General features: G+C 42.7%; 1 protein-coding gene across 1 annotated transcript in view; it reads left to right on the forward strand.

Annotated features, from left to right (window-relative positions):
• Window positions 1-16,519, forward strand: part of LOC112102201 (macrophage mannose receptor 1-like) — a 55,308-nt gene that overhangs the window by 24,857 nt on the left and 13,932 nt on the right. Inside the window, exons 17-24 of the mRNA XM_026649476.1 lie at window positions 48-217; window positions 1,354-1,421; window positions 5,494-5,594; window positions 8,750-8,892; window positions 10,747-10,861; window positions 12,054-12,202; window positions 13,423-13,525; window positions 14,644-14,876. Coding sequence (XP_026505261.1) covers window positions 48-217; window positions 1,354-1,421; window positions 5,494-5,594; window positions 8,750-8,892; window positions 10,747-10,861; window positions 12,054-12,202; window positions 13,423-13,525; window positions 14,644-14,876 — 1,082 coding nt within the window. The remainder of the gene's footprint in view (window positions 1-47; window positions 218-1,353; window positions 1,422-5,493; window positions 5,595-8,749; window positions 8,893-10,746; window positions 10,862-12,053; window positions 12,203-13,422; window positions 13,526-14,643; window positions 14,877-16,519) is intronic.

The following is a 16,519-nucleotide window of genomic DNA, read 5'->3' on the forward strand; positions in this document are numbered from 1 at the left end:
CCTGTTGTAGAGATACTGTATATGTGCCTTCATTATTTATCTTGCAGAATATACATATAAAGTCAGTGAAGATGGATGGGTTATATATGAGGACAAGGCGTACTATTTCAGCCATGAAACTTTGCCTATGGAAAAAGCCCAAGAGTATTGCAAGAAGAATTCTGGAGATCTTGTTATCATTGAGGGTGAAAGTGAAAGAAAGTTTCTGTGGAGATATGTAAGAAACGTATTTACTACTTCAGAAATGGGTAATTCAGTGCAGCACACCCAGACACTTGTCACAATCTGCTTCTGAAACACTGGAGAGTGTGCACTGTCATGCCATATATCTGCACCACCTTGTCAGGCCCTGAAGGTAACATCCAGCAAGGGTTAGGGCTTGTTTGCACTTGGAAATGTACTGAAATAAGTACTCTGGAACATTTATCTTGGTATATTTCCAAGTGTGGATAAGTCCTCAACTACTTTACAAGAAGTGAAATACAATGCAAACTAACTGTTGCTAGCTTCTAGAGCTGTTCCTTTGTTAAATAGAATTTTGACTAAATCAGGCATGCAAAAATCTGACATTGAGTTACTGAGCTGTCAGCACATGTAAAAATTTCAAAGTGGTACAACCATGGGATGCAAGGGAGCTGCTGAAACCTCATTTCATATAAAATCATGGAGTCATGGTCTTGTTCTGAAAGAGGTTTTGTCTCTGCTATTTTGCAACATAAATTGTGGCGAGGTGGAGGAGGAGGTGGTGAGCCATGGATTTACCATTTTAAAGGATTTTAACTGAGACAACTGAGAATTAGAGTTGGCTGGGAAATTAGTTTTTGCAGCAAAACAAAGTTTTTTTTTTTTGTTTGTCAACAATGTTCTTTGACATTTTTGTTGAAAATCTAAAAGCTAAAAAGGGTTGGGTTATTTCAATTGAAACCTGGATATTTTTTTGATGATGATTTTTTCCCCCGCAAAACTTTCCATATTGTAGAAAAAAACATTCTATGACAATAATAATAAAAATATTGTGATGGAAAATTTTCAACCAGCACTTCAGAGAACTCTCCTAAACTCTTCAATGTACTTTTGCTTCATTTTAAAATTTGCCAGCCAGGCAGGTTTTCCTATATCCTAACAGCTTTTCCTCTGCTTCATTTTCATCCTGCTCTACTTTTCTTTTTTACTTTAATATTGGCAATCAGGTGAAGGACATGTAGTCTTCAGATATAATCCATAATATGGCAAAGTGCCTCCACCATCAGCAAGTTAACAAATCATTGCTGACAATGCATGCTGTACAATAGGCACTAAACCAGAATTACAGCTATTTCGTTACATTTAATTAAATTTTTATTTTTGTTTTAGAGCTTCTATTATGACTTTGGGGATTCCCTTTATATTGGTTTAAGTGTGAGCCTTGATAAAAAGTTTAGGTAAGTAAACAATGAACATCAGGCTTGTAGAACATAGTACAACAAGTATTGTATTTAGCAAAGCTGTCCTTAAAGGGGCTATTACAGTTTCAATTTCAAAGGGGGATGGGGGTAGAACTTGTTTGGGGCTCAATCTTGACACAATATTTCCAGACTATAACTTTTTTATTTAGAAAATAAATAAAAACATGTATTTTATAGAAGTTTTAGAGAGAAGAAGTTAGTGGATAGACAAAAATATTTAAAAGTTCAGCAATTTTGTTTGATCTGCAAAATTGTTTCTGCAAAGATACCCATCTTAGCTAATCCCCACTCTTGGATCTGTACCCCTGTGCAGAACTCAGTTCCAAATTCTAATCAGTTGATTCTCAGCAGTGAGCCTTTTGCATCACTCCTTCTGACTTCTCAAAGAGTCAGATTTTTTCTGGCCATGGTTGATTACGGGTCTCTTCTGTGATCCCAACTAGCATTCCTAACCTCACATCCACAATGCTTCATCATGTGGTTTCTCTGACCCTACATGTTCTTTAGGCTTGGTGTTTGTCTCCTTACTTTGTTGAAAATCTTTTTTCTAGTTTCAGATTTTCACCTATACACTAATTCTCAGGTCTTGTGCTTCTGGCATAGTCAACAGCGCTGGGGCTTCATCTCCTTTTATTCAAAACCTGTGCAGCATAGATGGCAGGTACAATAGGCCAGGGGAGGCTAAGCCTCCCCTGCAGCGCAGCCGTCAACTTGCCATCTTTGAAAGCATGGATGCCCCTGGGCTGTGGTGGCCTCGCCTGTACTCTGCCCCAAGTCCTCCTCCCACTTTTCTACTGTGGCCCTGCCTGTGTTCCACCTCTTCCTGTCCCTGCTGCACCTCTCCCTGAGGCACCCGCCACTCGCCGAGTCCCTCCTCTCCTCCATTCCCCTACCCTGAGGTGCCAGCTGCTCACTGAATCTCTCCCCTCCTCCACGGAGTGGAGCAATGAAGCGAGTGGCGGGCAGTGGAGGTCTTGGGGGAGGGGGATAGAGCGACTCAGTGAGCAGTGGGCAGGGGGTCTTTGTGGGAAGGGGTGGAGGCGGGGAAGGACTCAGTGAGCGGCAGGCGGGGGCGCCTTTGTGGGAGGGGAGATGGAGGAGGAGAGGGACTCGGCATGCGGGGTGGGTCTTGGGCGTGTGGCATGACTCAGCGAGCTGCAGGTGAGGGGGCTGAGTATGAGCGGAACCGGGGGTGGAGTGTGGGTGAGGCCTCGGGGGAGGAGGTCAAGCTGGGGTGGAGCAGGAGGTGAGACCATGGTCCAGATACCGGAGGAGCTTCCGGCACCTGGGCCAGCCTCCCCAAATGCCAGAGCCATGTGATGCCCATGCTGTGCAGAATGTCTTTCCCCCATGTTGACATTGTTTCCCTATATATTAGCATGCCAGCTTCAGCTCCAGAGTTCACTGTGAGCCATCAGCCACAAAATTTAATACCTGTGAGTTCACATTCCTTAGCTAGAAGGTTATTTTCTGGTGGCAACGATTTCAACATTTAGAGTGAATAAGCTACAGGCTTTGATGACTTATTTGTTTTCTTACAAAATTCTTCAGTGATTGTATGGACAGCCCCTGAATTTCTCCCAAAAGTGTTGGTGAATTATATTTTCCCATGTCAATGGGGATCCAAGAGGTCCTTCTCTACTCCCAAGGTCTGTCTTTTCAAACATCTTTCTTTTTCCATCTATGGCCATGGACTGAGAGACAAAGTGTTATGGTGCCATCTACTGGGACATTTGGTTATGAGTCACAGTCACTCTGAGCCTCATCTTCAGCCACTCGCTCCACTACTCAGAGTGCCTTATTTGTGCAGATGACTTTATTTGTCTGACTTTCATTAGCATTAATGGAAGTCCATCTAATGGACTGTCGTTCCAGGGGCAGTCCTGTCTTCTGGATCTACTGCTTCGTACACCCACTGTCTGGGCAAATTACTTCCTGGAAATTCTGTTTGCCGCAGTCTATTCTTCTCCCATTCTGTGTTTCACCCTCCTCCTTGCCTGGTGATGTGCTGCTACTTGTCAGTTATAATAGTTCTCTCAGTTTCTTTCATATTGTTTCTTTCTCTATGGCTCTGGAAGTGTCGCTGACAAGAAACAGTATGTTTACAGTTATGCATTGTGTGTTGCATTTCCTATTAGAATTTTACTTGTAGAGACATCCAGAGAGTTGTGTTGGCTTAAAAACTGGGAATGTTCTGAGCTGGGTATCTTTGAAGAAAAGATATAAATTGCTCACCTGTAGCTGATGCTCTCTGCTGATAGGCAGCCTTGGCAGATTACTTGCCCATCTCCTCCCCAGAGACCTGAGACTTTTTTCATCTTTAATTAGCTTTTATTTTGGGAGTATTTCACCAACTACTAAGGGCTGGTCCACACTAACCCTCCAGTTCGAACTAAGCTCCGCAACTTCAGCTACGTGAATAACGTAGCTGAAGTCGAAGTACCTTAGTTCGAACTTAAAGGTACTTACCAAAGGTCCACACACGGCAGGCAGGCTCCCCCGTCGACTCCGCCTGCTCCTCTCGCGGAGCAGGAGTACCAGCGTCAACGGCGAGCACTTCCGGGATCGATCCGAGATCGATTTATCGCGTCTAGACAAGACACGATAAATCGATCCCAGAAGATCGATTGCTTACCGCCGAACCCGGAGGTAAGTATAGACGTACCCTAAGATAAGAAGTGATTATGTCATTGCTGAGAGCAGCATGCATACAGTGAGGGTATCTGAGATGTCCCCTACTGGAGACTGTCATTCTAGACCTGCTTGGGGCCAATGGATTAGGCTTTGAGTTGACGAAACTTCCACTAGATCCACATGTAGGGGCCCTGACTCAACAACCTACAGAGATGTATGTGTCCAGAGAACAACAATTACAGGCAAGTAATTATCTCAGCTAGCTGTTTTAGTGATGTGTTGTGATCCATGAACTCTGAGAAAATATGCAGGTGGGGAAATAGAATGTATTGATATGAAATGTATTAGTATATCTATCTAAATAAGGTACATATGACATTCATTTAACACTGAGCTGCTATACTTTAAATGAATGTAGTTATTGTGAACACAGGGCTAATGTAAGTTAAAAAAACAAGAGAATATTCTCTACTTGAGCTCCAGGACTTTGGCCATATGATTTCCATTAATATGAATGAAAGTCACACATAAAGCTGTTGTTAGATGTTAGATGTTCTCTGTGTGCTGTCCCAGCTCTGCGCAGATATTTGGCACTGCAAACCTCGATTGAACTGCCCAATAACCACAGACTCAGTTTGTAGAGAGTTGTGAAGGCACTTGGTCAGGTTTATTGTCAACGAAACACAGCCCTAATGCCCTTGTTCAATGGTTACAGGTACACTAACACATGTGTGCCCATTGCAATGGACTAACTCAGTTAATGGTGGGACTTTCCATTATCCCCTAGGCCAGCCAAAGACACTCCCTCTGAGACTTCATTTTATACCCCAATACAAACAAGTTATGTATTGCCCCTCTGACATAGTTAGTTACTGCCCCCTGACGTGGGTTGTTACCACCCATTACCTTGTACATGTTAGTTGAATCAAAATATCTGTATCCATCACACTGTCATCCTGACCTTATCTTTAGGAGGGGTCAGTATGTTCTCATTATCTTTGGAGGGGAGTGTTTGTACCATACTTGGTATGGGGTGTTCTGGTACCACCCTTCTGGAATGTGTTTGTGTGAGTGTTCTGTGCCTAGCACTTCTTAGGAATGTGTGTGTTTCTGCAATATCTGCCCTGTTCTTGCTAGATTCTGTGAGCAGACCTGTCTCTTGCTCACAACCTGGCTTTGTTTTATATCAGCAAAGCTTTGACCACTACTTTAGCCCAGGCTTCTGGCTTCCTATCAGGCACCTGATACAAGGGCTTACGTCTCAGGCTCTCTTCCTACTACAAAAGGCATGTTCACCAAGCTGACTTTTTGTTGTTTAGCTAGAATTTCTGTAACGTAAAATCAAATGATTAATGTGGCCTTAAAAAATAAAAATGGATCTATCCAGTAACTACTGCTACATTGTTTCTTTTAGCTGGATCGATGGAACCCCAATAAACTATGTAGCCTGGGCTCCAAATGAACCTAACTTTTCAAATAATGAAGAAAACTGTGTGGTCATGTATACCCATACAGGTGAGTATAGTAATATTTCAGTGTTGTAACAGCTCTGCACTGTGTGACATAGGAGTGTGTGTGATACACATGTTTCATGTAAAGTCATTTATTATATTAAGTGGGTCGATAGTGAGATTTTCAACAGTATCTAAATGACTGTGGAGCACAAATCACACTAAGACAGTCCAGGCACTTTTTAAAAAATGTCACCCTTTGTGGGCATGGCACTGGACTGGGACTCAAGAGACGTAGTTCAATTCCCGGCTTTACCAGAAATGTTCTGTGTGACCATGGGCAAATCAGTTAAACGCTCTGCCTCAGTTTCTATCAGAAAACAGAGACAAAAACATTTTATTTCTCCGACACTTTGTCTTATCTATTTAGAGCATAAGCTTTTCAGAACAGGAACAGTCTCTGACCATGTGTTTGTGTAGTCCCTAACAAAATAGGGCCCCAACCTTGGTTGGGACCCTTACACACTACTATAACATAAATAATTAATAACAATTTATAAATATTTTATAATACAGAAGATGGGGGAGGAGAATTGATATCTAATATATCCAAGTCACTTAGTCTCTCTGCACCTCAGTCCCTAATGTGTAAAATAGGGATGAGAATAATACTACTACTTCCCTGTCTTGCGAGGATAAATACATTACAAGTTGTGAGGTGCTCAGATATTATGGCAGGGGGATCAGATAAGAATCGTAGATTGATAGTGATAGAGATAACATACTAAAACAAATTGCAAGAGTAGTTAACCTACTGTAGTTCTATAGTAGAAAATGATTTATGTGCCACTGCAGCTCCTTCTTTATATGCAGCTAGTGATGGTTTCATATATTAAATCACCTCAAGAGGCATCTTTAACTCACATATCAAACTTTATAAGCTTTTTTGACATTTTTTCAGTCACAGATTAGTATTGTTTGCTCACTTAACCCACTTCCCTCCTTTTCTTTTCTCCATTCCTTTTTGATCTGCACTGTTCTTGAGTACCGGCTAGCTGTACAAAGCAACTCCCTGATAAACAGGTGTTGTCCTACAGGAGTTTGTTTACATACAGCCACTGCATATGTTTGGCTATAGAATGAGAGAGAGGCTTGTGGGGTAAGCACTAACTGATACTGCTTCAAAAAGGTTCCAAGATCACTATCCCAAGCATAGGACATTAGTGGTGTGGCTCTGTGGAGGCAAACACTTTAGGAGAAAAACAGTTACGAGAGGTAACTTCTTTTTATTCTGGGAAACAGGAGGATTGTGTATGAAGTAACTCCTGTTTATGAAGATTGTCTTTAATCCAGTTGTATGTCATACATGGAGACTCTTTAACATCTTTCTGTTCGGGCTAGTAAAAAATTTTCCTTGAAAATTGTTTTTCAGTGGAAAATTGGGGTTTCAATTACACAACATTTTTTGCAAAAAGGGTCTGTTTTCATAGAAAATTTGGATTTTTCATCAAAAACTGAACACTCAAAATCATTAAAAAAAAAAAAAAAAAAAAAGGTTTGGGGGTGGGGGGGTTTGTCTGAAAACCAAACCTATTTTGATTCTGAATGTCACTGAGATGCCACCTGAGCATTGTAGTTTGGGAGTTTCATGTCCTTATTCTTCCCTATGGGCTGTGCCCCCAGCCAGACTTCATCTCTACTGATCCACTTGGGCCATGCAACTGCATGGTGCACTTTCCCCTCTCATCAAGAGATGTAGTCTGACCAGGAAGCCTGCCTATAGAGGAGAATGGGTAGGTGTTCAGATGAAATATTACACATTTAGGTTTTTTTTGACAAACACTTGAAATTTTCCATGGAAATTATGAAAACAATCTTTCTTTTTCAACAAAATTTTCCTGGGATCTGTGACATTTTGGGGACCACCCAGATCAGTAAGTGGCTCTGTCACCACCTGCCTTGTAAATTAGGGGCCTTAATACTGTGCTATTATGGCTCAGGGCCCTGAAACCAGTAGCCAGCCCTCAAGCATAAAGGTCTCACCCTGGCTTCCACCAGCCTAGTCAATCCTTGTAGGGTGTCACCAACAGCCCTACTGGTCCTGAGTCTTCCCAAATCTGTCCTTCCTTAGTTCTTAACTACCAGACACTCGGACTTTTCCCTTTTGGTTCGTCACCCCTGAAGGTGTGAAAAACAGCCCTCTCCCCGTTATTAGTTCACCTTCATACACACACGCCAGACGTTTTGTACAACAGAGACCTGCTTGGGAGAAACATAAACAAAAATGTATTTAATAGAAAAATCTCAGATTCAAAGATAAACGATTAAGGGGAAGCAAACACATACAAGTTATACAGAAAATACACATAAAGATGCAACTACAGGTGTTATACTTTCTAATTAGATAAATTCCCTTTTCTAGTACAAGTTACCTTTTGTCTTTGAAGAGTTTCCCAGCATGCCCCCTGTCATAAAGTGGATCCAGCATTTCACATACAGCTTGCCACTTAAAGGTCTGCTCCTCAGTTTCTGGATACCTTTCACTTCAAATCCCTTCCCTTCTTATAGAGTTAGCAGGGTTTTGTTTGTTTGTTTTTTTAATTTTCTCTCAAATTATGATGATTCACAGTAAGGGAAATTCCCTTCTTTCTTAGTTTTCCAAGACTGGTGTTTTCTTTTCAGTTTTAAGCTGTTTCAGTGTTGTCCCATTAACTTTAATGGCCCACCATTTGCCTTTTCCTGGGTTGTACAATGTTAGGTACTTGGAATATTCTCATCTGTCCCTCCCTGTCTGATTGTTTCACCGCCCTGTGGTGAGGTGGAGGTGAAGTTGCACCAAAGTTACAATTATAATTTTCTCTCTCTCTCTCTCTCTCTCTTCCCCCCCCCCACCCCATATGCATACATGCATAACCATAACTTGTATACATATCTCATAGTGACAATCAAGTTCAGAACATTACAAGCTTTCATAAAAGACCTTCCTTGATGTATTTTTATAACACAATAACATCGTATACAACCAGCTGATTCAACTGTTTATTCTTTGGGATTCATATCCCCTGTTCTCCCCCTAAGGTGTCGGAACCCTAAATGTTGCAGGGGGAAAATCCCAACTAACTGTACTTTCTATACTGTAATCACCAGAAGAAGGGGTAGATTTTCATTCCAGTCTTCATCTTGTCCAGTAATTTACTTTCCATATTTAATATGTTCCAGGTATGTGGAATGATCTGAACTGTGGTGCTCCAAAAGGCTTCATCTGTGAAAGGCTCAATAATACTACTCATTCAATAGTTGTTCCCACATCACTTGCACCTCTAGGGGGATGCCCTCAAAATTGGTTTTTGTTTAATAACAAGGTATAGTAGCAAACATCTTCCATATATGTTATTTTATTTGCAAAAGAAACTGAACAAAAAATTATATTTTTGTCTTTTATTATTGTAGTATGGGTTTAGATTATCCGAAGTTGTGTTCTGATTGGCTGATCAGGCCATTCTGGTGACATTATATCCATATTTAAATAATCTAAGAAATGAGTTTGTGAGTTACTATAGGTTTTAAATGGCTTAGGCGCCATTCCTGCAATTACTTTGCAAATGCTTAATTTTGAAAAGATTGTATCGCTAACCAAATGTGTGCTGTTTTGTCTGTAATTTATACTTGATGTATACTTTGATACATGTTAAGTGAGCAAAAGTGCCAGCTGTCAGCATGAACAGAGAATGTAAAGCTGCTTCTCAGCTGGAGTGAATTCGAAGAAAAAAAATCCATAAATCTGTACAAAGCTCCCTCTTTCCCAATAGGATGTATTCAGAATTGCAGAATACAAACGCATGCCTTCCAGAATGGGTGTACATTGATTGGAATTGCCCACTCATGCACAAAAAGTAGATATTTATGCAAGTACTTTTTGTCTCTCCACTGTGAGACAAATGTAGTGCAACTTTATATTCACTCCCCATTGTCTTGTTCTCTAAGGGCAGGTCTTCACTACGGGAGGGTCGATTTAAGATACGCAAATTCAGCTACGCGAATAGCGTAGCTGAATTCGACGTATCGGAGCCGACTTACCCCCCTGTGAGGACGGTGGCAAAATCGACCTCCGCAGCTCCCTGTCGACGACGCTTACTCCCACCTCCGCTGGTGGAGTAAGAGCGTCGATTCGGGGATCGATTGTCGCGTCCCGACGAGACGCCATAATTCGATCCCCGAGAGATTGATTTCTACCCGCCGATTCAGGCGGGTAGTGTAGACCTAGCCTAAGATGCTGGTACCAGTAGATCATCCAGGAGACAGTGGAACTGTACAGAGTTCACTGTGGTGAACAATCACCTACAAGGTGTTAGCAGCAGCAGCATGTGAAAACATTGCCTTCTAGTGGTAGAGCTGCAGCTGTATCATCCTAGCAAACTCAGTCACATTTATACCAACTAAAAGTTCTTTGAATACAAAGATATCAGCACTGTAGGAAGAACTTACTGTTACTACCCTGTACGTTATGGCCTGAAATGCTCAAATGAACAGAGATTGCACAGAAGGATATTTGACAGGTTACTGTTCAATGAGACATTCAAAATGTATCATCCACACTCCCTGTCAGACAAATGCACCAGTGGTACAAATAGTTACACTTTTACCATTGGTTGAAAAAGGTTGACGGAAGAAATACAAAAAGTTGGGGGGGGGGAAATTAACTTTATCTAATGGGAAATTGTTTTCTTTCATAGTGCTTTTACCCCTCTCCTCCCCTTCCTCTCCTCTTCCCCCACTTTGCACTGGAATCTTCCTGTTGGCTGAGGAGGGTTATTTATAGCCAGGACCAAATTATTTTGTTATTTCAATGCTAATATGTATATTTCCCTCACCATTTTTAACAGGCCAGAGAGTATTTCTTTATCTTTAGTCCTTTAATTGATAAGATAAAAGCTTTTCCTCCTCTTTTATTATATGCTTACTTTGTTATCTTACAGCCATATTCTGTTCTCCTAACCACTAATCAGTTAAGTTTCTCTCTGGATGCTAAAGGAAAGGAGCTTTTATGTTAGTTCTCCAGTGTGCATATTTTCTTTTTGTAGATTCATAGATTTTTAAGACCAGAAGGGACCATTAGATCATCTATTCTGACCTCCTGTACAACGCCAGAAATTGATCTTGTTAATTTCAAATGTTTTTGATGTGAAATGGCATTCAGCATACTTTTTCTTTTTCAGTGTTTCAAAATATTCGGCTCCAGTGAAAATGAGAGATTGACGTGGCATGCTGCCCGAACGGCTTGTATAAATTTGGAAGGAAACCTGGCTTCCATACCAAGTGAAGAAGTGCAAGGTGCAATGTATAGGCCAGGGGTGGGCAAACCTTTTGGCCCAAGGGCCACATCTGGGTATGGAAATTGTATGGCGGGCCATGAATACTCATGAAATTGGGGGTTGGGGTGCGGGAGGGGATGAGGGTTCCAGCTGGGGGTGTGGTCTCTGGGGTGGGTCTGGGGATGAGGGGTTGGGAGTGTAGGATAGTGCTCCAGGCTGGGACCGAGGTGTTCCGAGGGCAAGAGGGGGATCAGGGCTGGGGCAGGGGGTTGGGACATGGGGAGGGGGGTCAGGAGTGCAGGCTCCAGGTGGCACTTACCTCAAGCAGTTCCCAGAAGCAGCGGCATGTCCCCCCTCCAGCTCCTATGCGGAGGCGTGGCCAGGCAGCTCCCATTGGCCATGGTTCCCGGCCAATGGGAGCTGCGGGGGCCACGCTTGGGGTGGGGGCAGAGTACCGAGCCCCCTGGCTGCCCCTGCATGTAGCAGCTGGAGGGGGGACATGCTGCTGCTTCCAGGAGCCATGTGGAGTGGGGTAAGCCCCCAACCCTGCTCCCCGGCGGGAGCTCAAGGGCTGGATTAAAACATCTGGTGGGCTGGATGCGGCCCTTGGGCCATAGTTTGCCCACCCCTGGTACAGGCATTTTGGTATTAGATGAGAAATCAGCTAATCCCCCTAACATACAAATTAAAGATTTAAAGCTTCAGTTTTTATAATAGAGCCTGCTACTTTTGCTTAAAACTAATAATTAATGGACACTTAAGTTAGCTGAGAAAAATGTAATTTTGATAACATTTATGTGCATGTATTAGTGGCTTTCCTAAGTCACCTTTTTTAAAGTCCCAGCCTTGGAGGAATTAGTAGCAGATAGACTGGTGTTGCAAGTGCTGTAATGCTAAAATTTGAAACTTGGAGCTTGTCCTATGATAGATTGTGTTTTTAAAATCCAAAACCACATGAAATCAGACTGTGCACATGCATAAGTACCATTCAAAGTGATTAAATGTTGCAGAATCAGACTTAGGGAAAATGATAGCTAGACACAGCCAACTTCTGATTTAACTGCCAGGGAAACCATCTCAACTGTGAAGTTGCTGGTCTAAAGTGATAAATCCATTAAAACAATCTTGTTTATATTTTATAACTATGATTCTAGCTCTGGATATTCTGGTGTCTTCATGCTTCACTTGTAAAAATGTTTGTTTTCCTTCAGCCTTCCTCATCACCCACTTCAAGGATGCCTCAACTGATACCTGGATTGGACTGAATGATGTAAATTCTGAGTACACATTCCTCTGGACAGATGGAAGTGGTGTCTACTATACAAACTGGGCCAACAGTTTCCCAAATTATCGCAGTCAGGTAAATGTGGATTGCAAATGATCATTAAATCATCATACATTTGATAAGATCAATCAAACCATATATAACTTGCACAATTTATTTCTTATGTAGGCTTATTTCCATTAACTTCTTGCTGTTGAGAGTAGAATGGTCATGGTGCAGAGTTCCAGCTCTTTTACTAGCAGAAAGGGATAGCTATGTCAGCTTACAGTAGAACCATGTGTTTGAAGCTTCATTTTCAAATATTTCTTTGCAAAAGCCCAGAACTATATTTGGTCGGTGCTTTACTGGACATAAAGTATTTGCAGATAGTAAATGACACTCTGGGGGTTTATTTAAATTTCTGTTTTAACTTTTCTCTATGATACAATATGAATCCAAACAAATGGATGGAATAAGGTCCATATTCTGCAAACCTTACTCAAGTGAATAGACCCATTGACTTCACTGGGACTACTCAGGAAACTCACATGGGTAAAGGTTACAAGATGATCGGACAATAACTCTGTAACTTTCGAGCTTTGTAGGGGATTATTAGAATGAATAATAAAATTAAGAGGATGGTGTGTATTTATAAATATCTGATACAGATATGCACTCGTGCATAAGTTATCATGAAATACAATTGTATGAATAAAATCCCCAAACGAAGAGGAATCTGTGCCTCTTGTTTTCATTCTCCCCCCGCCCCCCATGCACTAACCACTAAATATTCCTTCAGAATAAGCTTCTGCTGTGGGCTTTGAAATTTTCCCCAGCATTATGTCAACTTATTTTAATAGCAAAACATAATTGTGTGTGGTTCAATAATAAATGAAATGGCTAAGGTGGAATAATGGCTGTAGTTCCATTTATTGTGCTCTTACTTTATTGTCTTGACTAAGTATGTCTCCTTTTAACAATAAAAACATATAGCTGATAAGTGATCTGAGGTGAATGGGGTGAGCGGTCACAACAGCACCCTGAACAATAGAGAAGTTGGTTTTAAAGGGCTGCCCCATGGGAGATGATGCGATTTGGAAATACCATCACAACAACACTATCAGTTCTGTTGAAATATGAAGCAATTCAATAGATGATTAGATAATGTGGACCAGAGTGGATATAAATAGTGACAGACAGATACATAGCTCATTCAACCATGCAAGCTATCTGGGTCTGCAGATCCAAAAGGAAGAGGATTGTTTCTTGCTTGCTGTTTATTTATTCTTACTCATTTATGTATCATTTCCCCCCAGGCTGATTGTGTTGTTATGATAAAGGACCCCATTGAGGAAGCAGGGAAATGGAAAGATGTAGACTGCCAAATGAACACAAGCTACATATGCCAGAGGAACACGGGTGAGTTCTTTCTCCCCAAGCTTCCAAGTTAATTGCATTAAAATCTTGACTGTGATTTTTAGATTGTCTTTATGGTTTAAATGCTGACTTTCCAAATACAGCACATCCTCTTTGGCCTCGACATGAAATGAGTTTCACAGCCTTATGTGTTAACATTTTAACAAAACAAACACGTACACTGATCTCTAATACATGTAGCAGCCTGGCCTATAGAAAAGACAGCATATGTCATGCAGCATCCTGCTCTGACATAGATACAGGAATAGGAGAGCACCAAGGGCCAGAGCTGTTTCTCCTGCAGCCTGTTCTGACCTGCGTCCCCTCCTCACAATGACGAGCAGCCCAAAGGGAAGCTTTATAAGAGTTCCCCTGCTACAACCCACCAGAACCATGAGGATAGCGTGACTTGCTTTGGATGGGATGATTAGATTGGGTGATGTGGAGCGAGGTGGTTTTGAAAGGGTTGGATTAGGAGAAGGAGGAATTTTTTAAAGTGTTTCGTGCTCAGAGACAGTAGGGTTGGATGCTTGGAGTCTGTTGACTGATGTTCTGTGTGAGAGAGAAGGGTGGTTTGTGGATTAATTTGGAGGGCAGGGTGAGGGAGGTTGGGGGGGGGAGGCAGAGGGATAGTGTTCAGGCCCCAGATTTTGAAGCCTAGCCTGGATTATATCCCCCTCCCCAACCCTCTCTGCCCATTTGCTGTTGGTGGGGTGTATTGGCTCTGCAGGCTCTGCTCCTCCTCCCATGCCCTGGCCACAGTCCAGCTAACTCTGACATGATGGTTAGTGGGTGAGAAGATTGTGCTTCCACTTAGTACATACAGCTGCATTAAAACTAATCACAATCCAGTGCATAGGGAGCCAAATGAGTATAAATCCATGGGAGAGTCTGGCTCAGTAACGGCCAGTCAGAGCAACAAGGACCATGGCTTTTTATAAAAGAACTGTGAGTCATGTTTTTTGTCACTGAAGTCCTGGCTGGGACGTGCATCCAGTCTTAATTTCTGTTAGTGCTACCACTCTTAAGTGTTTGAATACTGCCGACATTTGTTGTTCGGTGGAACAATAAGTCCGTGTACTACAAAATTACCTTTCCATGTGTTTGCTTTTTTACTACAGATCCTAAATTATATAATTTCCAAACAACAGTTCCAGTCTCTGGCTTTACCCTTTATGGTAACAGTAGCTATTCACTCATCAGTTCCAGAATGAACTGGGAAGAAGCACGAAAAAACTGCAAGGCTGAATACTCAGAACTTGCCAGTATTTTAGATCCCTACAGCCAGTCATTCCTGTGGCTACAAGTGTTAAAAGTCGGGCAGCCTGTATGGATAGGTCTTAACAGCAACGTGGTAAGAACATCAGATAAGTGTGACTATGATGCTGCTGAGCTATGTCAAATCAGACCTCCCACGTTCCTTATTCAAGTGTTGTCTGCAGTTATTACCAAGGGCTCTGTTTGATGTGCTTGCTTTTGTCTCATAGTTGAGTAGTGATTGTGAAAGAACTCCCACTGTTCCTGTTAGCATGCTTCAAAAGCAGCTTAAGCTATAGCTAGGGAATGGTGGGAACCATAGAAATGGGCATGGGGGAGACACACAAAAGGGTATGTGAAGAGGAGACAAGCTGTGGATGGAATTATATACCTGTGGATACACAGTAATGTGAGGAAACCAGTAGGAGAGTGGAAGCCATCACAATGGTGGGGGAGGGAGAGAAGCCGTGGAAGAACATGGGGAGAGGTGCAGATGGGGAATCCTGGGAATGGGAGAAGGGACAAACCAACAGCAGGTGAAAGGGGGGTGTATTCCTTTTGAAAACAATGATTTAGCAAAATGGTTGAAGATCCCAAAAGCCTCAAGGCCTGATTCACTGAAGCTGGTGCCTGATTGATACTGAGGAAGGGCAGGCAGTGTTACTGTTGCTTGCCCTCCTTCGGAATTTCCATTGAATTGGTGCAATTTTAAACTCCAGGGAGAATCACAAGGGGATGCATTAAATCAACGTATCCCCTAGCTGCTCGGGTATCACACCATTCCCAGTCCATGCCACCCTCTTTGCATTTCACTGGACCCCCAGACTATTGGCAGAATGTGGGTTACAAGTGGTGTGGGCCACTTCAGGCTGCCTTTTTGGCAGACTTCTCTCCCCCAGATGCCTGCAGACGTATAGAACTCGGGCTTGGGAACACTTTGGGTTGAATTTACTGCAGAGGCTCATCACTGCCATTGTTTGTTCCAGTGGCTAGGGCTGCAGTGCTACCACATCTGTTCACTTACATTCTTAATTAGTTCTCACAACCATTTTGTTGGGAATCTTTAGTCCCTCCGTACTTTGAAGGAGGGGTTGAAATCTGACAGGGGAGGGGGGGTCAAGGATCTGCTACTTGCCCTCCCCATGATAATCTGCCCAAATTTGGCTGAGTTATTAGCCTCTGAAAATTTCAGTTCACCCATGCTCAGCAGGGACTTGTTAGAGTTTGGCAGCTAAGTTATTCAGAGATTCCATCTGCTATGGGCATGTTCCATTCCCTCACTGTGCCTGTGTGCGACCGGACTGAGCTTGTACCATTCCTTCTCCTCAGAGCAATTGTGTGTGCTCCATCCCTAGGCTGCAGGGCCAGAGCAAAGACTCTCCCTGCAATGCTCTGCCTGCCAGTCAGGGGCCACTGAGGTCCCAGGCACAGGAACCATGAGCCGGGAGTCGACTTTTCTTGTGCTCTCCTTGCTTGGCAGTGAGCAGGAGGAGTAGGAGGAAGCATGGCTGGAATGCACAGGGCTGAGCAGCTGAGCCTGGGGACAGTGGGATGAAGATACTGGAGTGAGGGGGTCAGACTCCAACAAAGAGTTGGAAAGGGTGGGCAATGGAGCTGGGGAAACATGAGGGACTGGAACTGTGGCAGGGGTAGCAAGGCAGGGGATAGGCAGGGCCGGCTCCAGGATTTTGGCCGCCCCAAGCAGCCAAAACCAAAAAAAAAAAAAAAAAAAAAAAAAAA

This window comes from Terrapene carolina, unplaced genomic scaffold (assembly GCF_002925995.2).
Source record: "Terrapene carolina triunguis isolate 2854851 unplaced genomic scaffold, T_m_triunguis-2.0 Scaffold84, whole genome shotgun sequence".
NCBI classification, from domain to species: domain Eukaryota; kingdom Metazoa; phylum Chordata; order Testudines; family Emydidae; genus Terrapene; species Terrapene triunguis.